The 7616-nt window shown below is 39.3% G+C and overlaps 1 protein-coding gene across 1 annotated transcript; it reads left to right on the top strand.

Annotated features, from left to right (window-relative positions):
* The first annotated feature begins 424 nt into the window (after nucleotides 1–424).
* Nucleotides 425–5954, top strand: FGG (fibrinogen gamma chain). The gene is made up of 10 exons (XM_010220606.2): nucleotides 425–497; nucleotides 591–635; nucleotides 1122–1305; nucleotides 1424–1517; nucleotides 2683–2813; nucleotides 3465–3598; nucleotides 3730–3914; nucleotides 4562–4836; nucleotides 5200–5369; nucleotides 5738–5954. The coding sequence occupies exons 1-10, from the start codon at nucleotides 426–428 to the stop codon at nucleotides 5750–5752; spliced, it is 1305 nt and encodes a 434-aa protein (XP_010218908.1). The 5' UTR covers nucleotide 425; the 3' UTR covers nucleotides 5753–5954.
* Nucleotides 5955–7616: the final 1662 nt, after the last annotated feature.

Genomic DNA, 7616 nt, shown 5'->3' with positions numbered 1-7616 from the left:
TGATAGTGTATTGCTAACTTGGGCAGATCATATCCTAGGCCACTGGTAGCCCTTACACATAATTCATCAGGCTAGTGTGTCCTGCTCATTGGCCCCGTTCCAAAGCCATGTGCAAGTTTCCTTCCTCCTGCCATAGTGGAAGTGGCATCTCTGCCCCGTCCCACCTTCCTGCCTGCCCTAGGACCACCTGGCTGGAGCAGAGATAACGTGGGGGAATGGGAAGTGGCTTCTGAAAATGGGAGGAGATGGGTGCAAATTCCAGGAATATACCTCAAACCAGCAGCCCGCCCCTTCCCGCTACCTCTGGGTGTCCGCCCCCCGCTCCAGCCGGCTCCTTTAAACTGCAGCTCTGGTGTGCCCAGGACCATAAGAGCTTGAACGCTTTCGGCTGAGCCTGCACTTGCAGCGCGCGGTGGGCGGACGTGATGGTGCTCAGCGTGGGCAGACAGCTGCCCCTGGGGCCTCTCTTCTCCCTACTCTTTTCTACTAGCGTGGCGGTAAGTGAGGATGGAGAGGGTTAGGAAGCGTGCCCGGGCTGAAAACGCCAACAGAGAAAACTCACTGAAAATCATCTTCTTTCTTCTCTTCAGTACATCGCCACCAGAGATAACTGCTGCATATTAGATGAGCGATTTGTAAGTGTCTGAATATTTTCTTCTGTGTTAAGAGGCTGGCTAATATTTCACTGCCCTAGTTATTAACTAGCAGTCTGCTTTTGTAGCTTTATTTGAGCCTCAGTATTATTTTCTATACCTATGAAATACTCCGTGCTTTAAACCCATTATTAAGTGGCACGCATTTGTTAAATTTGCACTGGGGGTTGTGTGGTTGGTAAGAGCACATGTCCAGAAGACAGTAAAAGTAATAGCATGCACTATTTTCTCGCTATGTGTGTGTATGTGTTAAACTAAATTGTCCCTGTAAATTCAAATACTGCAGAAGAAGTGGCAAATGCCTACCCAGTTCTGTCCACAGTCATTTGTATAAGCCATGATTGCAAGTTTTCCTGCCAAAACATCCTACTGTATTTTTGCTTTGTTTTGATCTGTTTTATTTTTGTTTGTTTTGTTTTGTTTTGTTTTCTACCCAAACATCACCAGTTATTACTCTTTCCTCTTTAGGGTAGCTTTTGCCCAACTACCTGTGGCATTGCAGATTTCTTTAATAAATACCATCTCACTATGGATAATGAACTACAGGAAATTGAGAGAATGTTGCAACAAATCACTAACTCCACAGTATCAACAGAGCAATTGATTCAACACATCCAAACCATCAATCCTCCTGAGAAACAGACACTACCAAGTGAGAATATAAAAACTAAACCATTGCACCATTGAAAAAAAAATCATCTATGCAGTTTTGTTGTTTTTTTGTCTTCTTAATTAGTTATACTAATTTTACATCCTTGCCTGTGTTACAGATACAATTGATGGATATACTCAAAAGTCCAAGAAAATAATTGAAGAAATTATCAGATATGAAAACACTATTTTGTCTCATGAAAATACCATACAGTAGGTATCTTCTACCTTTTGTATCACAGTCAGATCATTTTCTTTCTCTTATTTTATCAACTGCAATTAAGGATTTCTCAGAAAGATTTTCTGTGCTTGTGTGGTCCATTATGCCCTTATTCTTAATAGCTGCCTAGAAAACCACAATGTGGATCTCCTATTGTATTCTTTGTTCATCTACATAACATTAATCATGCAAAAAGTGTGAGATGAGATGCGAAGGCTTGCAAATTTTTTTGGTTATATTTCATTTGCCGTGCCAAAAATTCCACATATTGATAGCAATTTTGTCTTGAAATTTGGTGATTTTATCAGTATGAGTTTGTGCTGTAATACAGAGTGGATTGAATATCTGTACAAGCACTGGCTCTGGCTAACACCTCTGCATATATCCATGCAATTCAGCTATCAGTTCCATTGATAGAAATTATCAGTAACTATAAACTCAGTGACATTCCTTTGTAAATTGACATTGCAAGTGAAGACTGAAAAGATCATTAACTTGTCCAAATATTAAAGTTTTTTGACCTGGCTGGGGCAGTAACTGCCCATCTGCATACCATTATATCAATGATGACTTAGGCCCTCTGACTGTTGCATCAATTTATTTGCATAATCTATTATGCAATATATCTATTACAAATGTATTCATGATTTAAAAATAATAATTTAGCATCTACTTCAGGAGGGCTAAAAAAACTTTCCATAGAGTTATACTCATGTATTAATTGAGCTTTGTTGTTTAGGGGGACAAAGTCAAGTCAAATTTTGCATCAGCTCAAGTACACACTTTCCTGTTTTGACCAATTGCGAACAAAGTATTGAATACAGGGCCAGGATATTCAGAGGGTCAAACTTTCGGACCAAACAATAGATGACAGCAGAAAACTCATTTTCTCCCAGACATTTAGCCAAGGGGGGCACTGAGGGCTGTAGCACCTGCTCTACTGCTTGTAGAGGAATGTGAAGGCACTTCTCTGCCTGGTGGTAAATGCAGCAGCTGCTTCCCTTTCTTTGGGATTTTCTCAGCTTTGAATACCAGTGCTAAAAACAAAGTCCTTTTGGAATAACATGCTAAGTAAGTAAGGGGAAAATGTTCTGGAAAATGTTTATGATTGTTGGTAAGAAACAGCTGAAGCAATGAGCCATTTTTACATCTCTGCAGGCAGTTGACAGATACACATATAATGAACAGCAACAAGATCACACTGCTAAGACAGAAGATTGCTCAGCTTGAAACACAGTGTCAGAAGCCATGTCAGGATAATGCTGAAATACAGGAGACAACTGGAAGAGGTGCACAAAATACTTTTTCTATGGTGGAGGGATAATTCAGTTACAAGTACTGCCAGCACTATCATTGTGCTGAGTTATTTCTAACCCTTTGGGCCACCGATTTCTTCAAAGATGTATGAGATTGCAAGCTATGCCACTTGCACGTGGATCAGCATGTGCTAGGTAGATGCTCTGCAAAAAGGATATTCAGTTGGAACAGAAGTTGTGCTTGTTCCTTTGACCTAGTTGGTCAAAATATGGCCAGCCCAAAATGTTTGCTGTGCGACAGGGAGGGGAGGAGAGTTTTTGTGGACATAGGGAAGAGAGAATTATCACATTTCTTGAGTTACCTGAAGAAAATGTAATTATGCCATTAGCTCCAAACATGCCATTTTCATTGCTGTAGAAATAAATCCAGTGATAGCTTTTTGTATTTAAGCTGCTTAAAATGTATGTGAATTTAAAGTCCTGCTTACCTTACACAAGTCATGTGAACTTCAGGATTTTTATGGTTAAAGTATGTATGTCTTATATAGACTAAATAGCTATTTTTACAACTATGATATTTAGATGAATTGTGCTTCTTGCACTAAGAATGTTGTAAGATCAAATAGATAGTAAGATAGGGCAGTAGCTAGATTAATAACTTTTTTTGAATATCTTCACTTTCAGATTGTCAAGATATTGCAAATAAAGGTGCCAGAAAAAGTGGTCTTTACTTCATCAAGCCTCAAAAAGCCAAGCAGATGTTCCTAGTCTATTGTGATATTGATTCATTTGGCAATGGGTGGACAGTATTACAGAGGGTAAGTTACAGAGGGTTTAGTAACAGGAGCAAGCTTGTTGCTTCAGTACTGTGTTAATTTACTTACATGTGATATATGTAAGTATATATGTGATATATGACATTTTTGTTGACATTTCTTTTTTTCACCAGAGACTGGATGGGAGCGAGGACTTCAGGAAAAATTGGGATCAGTACAAAGCAGGATTTGGGCATCTGTCTCCAGATGATAGCACAGAGTTCTGGCTGGGCAATGAAAAGATTCATTTAATAACCACACAATCTAATCTACCATACACCTTACGAATAGAACTGGAGGACTGGAGTGGCAAAAAAAGGTAATGAAGCTTCTGAAAGTAACCACTTAAAACACACTGTTGTGTCAAATCATATAGATTTCTGGAAAAAAAAATGGCGCACTTATATCTGCTAATATATATGCATAGGAAACTTCATCGGTTCCTGAATGCACAGCTGTGACTGTAGTCACTGCACGTGACTTTGCTGCCAGACTTGTGCCAGCATGTATAAGGCCATGCACTGGCAGCCCTAGTTTATTTGGCAGAATGAATTCCTTTCTTCCTTTCAAAGTTTCTTCACATCTTAAATGGAGCAGTTAGGTTGTTTCTGTTTTCCAGGAAGCTATCAGGTCCTGCTGTCTTTGATAGTTCTTGAGATACCTGTTCCTTTTTGCAATTGTGAATTTCCTCGTAAGCTAAGTAAGCCTAAACAGCATAAGCTTGTGCTATATGGATATGCATATATAACATAGATCTGTCATACACTACTGAGTAGTAATCAGAAAATGTGTCTAATACTGAAGTCCAAAAATTGAGGTATGCAATCTTATGAAGAACAGCCCATTTTCAAAATTATGTGCTAGGATGGCAGAAATGCCTTTCCTGCAGTGCATTGCCTATGTACTTTTCAATCATGAACGTGCGGATGCAAGATGCTCGCATTCACCATTGTTCCCTGTTAACAGCACTGCTGACTACGCAGTATTCAAAGTGGGAAGTGAAGAAGACAAATACCGTTTGACCTATGCCTACTTTATTGGTGGTGATGCTGGGGATGCCTTTGATGGCTTTGATTTCGGATCTGTAAGTGACAAAGCATCGACCTACCATAATGGCATGCAGTTCAGTACCTTCGATAATGACAACGATAGATTTGAAGGCAACTGTGCTGCGGAAGATGGATCTGGATGGTGGATGAATAAATGTCACGCTGGCCACCTCAATGGCAAATACTATATAGGTAAAATACCTCTTTTTGCATGGAAAAAGTAAAATAGCAGTTCTACATGACATTCCAATGACAGCGAGAAACGTGTCACTTCCATTGTGTTATGTGTAGCAGTCGGGTTTCCCCAAAGCTGGCACTGCTCATTTTAGCAATAACTATCAATATGAATACCAGTCGTAAGAACCACTGGCTGTCCTTCAGTCTCAAGGGGGAGAATTGGTCCTGACAGGAGAAAACTGGTGGGACAGGGGCAGGGAGTAGGGCCTTTTGGTGAGCCCAGAGATACCATGGAGGTGTCAAGCACCAGAAAGGTGCACAGACACATTAATCCTTTCAGAAACCAATTAAATATTTTGCTACAACTGCTATTTTTAGATGGTGTGTACACATCTGAAGATGCTGGACCGGCTGGATATGACAATGGGATTATCTGGGTAACATGGCGCAGCCAGTGGTACTCCATGAAGAAAACTGCAATGAAAATCATCCCGTTCAACAGACTGTCAGTAGAGGGACAGCAGCACAACTTAGGCAACACCAAACAGGTTCGACCACAGGGCTGGAGAGATATGTAAAATGCTAATCTAACAGAGTTATTGTTTCAAGTTATACAGCATATACAGTTGATGTGTTATGCCCACTGTATCTTAGATAAGTCAGTTTTGTTTACTATTTTGTCACAGAAATATCAGTAGTTTTGTTTTAGTATACCTACCTCATTACTGTTGCTTTTAACTGACAAAAGCATACAGTCTTATGGTCAGAAATAATTCTTTGTCTTCATGTATTCTACATTTTTAATTTCCAACTAATCTAAATATGTAGGATGCCATTAACGTATCATAGCCTTAAATAGTCCACCTTTTTTTTTCAGAAGAAAATTATTATGTTCTCTTTTTTTTTTCTGTTGCAGGTTGGAGACGCATAAATAGACAATTTAACAAAGACTTATCTAAACAGGGAAAACAAATCTAGTATCTGTGGAACACTGACCTTATTCAGCTGAGTTTTGACCATAAAACACCTTTGTAAAACGTCCAAGCCTTTTCCCTGTGCTGGCCATTACTTACCTCTGTATATCATTATTTTTTTCTGTACCAATTCTCAATAAATTTTTAGTTACTACAAAATTCTGAACTTGCTTTTTATGTTCTACCGTTGGCCAGTAAACTTCATCATGTTTGGAAGGTTACCCTGATCAAATCTGCTTGATTCACTTACTCCTGAATTGCACACTGGTAGTTTCTGCTGTTTGATTAAAAGTGTGCGTTGGAACTATTTTCCATAAGTTTTGCTTATTTCCAAGAATTTTCATTCTATTGATGATGAAATTGTTGATTTGTGGTATAGATTAAAATACCAGCAAGCTGGAATGGATCTAGTTTACCGCTGAAGGCCACACAACTGAGCTAACCATCAAATAATGCATATATATTGAATCAGTATATGTTAGGAAGTACCCTGTCATGACCAAGAATACATATTTTATTCTAGAGTGTAGAAAATTACGATTTTCTCAAATATGAATCAGAATAAAAGTCCCAAGTCCTAGGTCTGCTACCTGGTACATACTACTAGATTGGACCACTGTAGTAGTAATACGCTATACAACTGTTATTCCTGAATACCACATTTTATCACAAATATTTAAAAGTAAATAGAATTTGACATTTTTAGTGTCAGACGAAAAATGTTGAAGTTTTCACTAGCAATTCATTGCATTCTACTTGCAGTCTCTTTTTCTAAATAACAATTTATTCATAACAAATAATTCCATGAGATTTACATGAACAAGCTCATAGCACATATCAAGAAAACCAAGGAAATTTGTGTGTAAGGGATACATTAACCAATAAGATCAGGCCTGCGGGTAAATTGCTAGACAAAAAAATATGTTCAGAGCTAGAATAGGCAGGCTATTATACTTTTCAACACATCAAGTATAATGCATACACTAAGAAATAAATACGACGTTTTCAAATCTTTGTTGCTAGTTACTATTGAGAGGCCAGAGGTTTGCCTGGCATTTCTGAACAGCCCATTGGCATGGCTTATTTTAAAGACAGGGTGGTGTTACACTAATAAGACATGTCTTAAAGACAATTTAAGCCCCTTTGGCTCTTCCTTGTTCTCTTGTCCAAGATAGGCCGTGGCTGGGCCTCTTTCCTTGAATCTATCTCAGAGTCTCCTCAATAGAACAAGCTGCTGCTTTTGCATCATTTTTACTGAGGTGGTTTGGCTTTCATTGAATTTTAAGCTGAAGTGTAAGAGAAAGGCAGGTATGTGAGGAATTTGTCAGAAGACAATATAAGACATTCCTAGCAAAGGGCCACCAGCACTGTGTTAACAAAAGTTTGGGTGAGGGACAAGAGGACATGCTCAGCCTCGTGTTTGCGTGGCTCTATTGCATCCATGTACGCAACCATGTCACATGGCTCAGTACCAGGCCGGACATCCTAGTCCTCACCAGGCGGAGCACTGTTTTCCTAAATATTTTACGTAGTTAGGCCTCTACCATGATTCCTTGTAGCTGGAGAGAAATGTGAGGAGAGGCATGTGAGAAAGATGGAGAGCTGGGAGCTGACAAGCCTGGAGTCCAAGATGGGTTCTGCAAGTAGCCAGCTGAGTGGCATTGACCAAGTCACTTTCCCTTTCTCTTTTCATTTTATCCCATCTTTGACAAGACTTTAAGGTTGGAGTTGTTTCTATGCTTGCAACAGTGGAATTGAAAAGTACTTTGACTTGTATGTCCAAATTCCTCCAGTCTCGAGAAGCAGGTTTCACTGTGTCTC

This window comes from Tinamus guttatus, unplaced genomic scaffold (assembly GCF_059628265.1).
Source record: "Tinamus guttatus ecotype Peru unplaced genomic scaffold, ASM5962826v1 Tinamus_guttatus_pri_ptg000301l, whole genome shotgun sequence".
In the NCBI taxonomy this organism is placed as follows: Eukaryota; Metazoa; Chordata; class Aves; order Tinamiformes; family Tinamidae; genus Tinamus; species Tinamus guttatus.
The sequence above is the reverse complement of the archived record's forward strand: the minus strand, read 5'-3'. Positions and strand labels throughout refer to the sequence as shown.

Excerpts from the sequence above, each read along its gene's own strand:
- FGG (XM_010220606.2), top strand. The coding sequence starts at position 426 with ATGGTGCTCAGCGTGGGCAGACAGCTGCCCCTGGGGCCTCTCTTCTCC. Across the intron at positions 636-1,121 it reads GCATATTAGATGAGCGATTT|GGTAGCTTTTGCCCAACTAC; the intron begins GTAAGTGTCTGA and ends TTTCCTCTTTAG. Across the intron at positions 3,599-3,729 it reads GGTGGACAGTATTACAGAGG|AGACTGGATGGGAGCGAGGA; the intron begins GTAAGTTACAGA and ends TTTTTTCACCAG.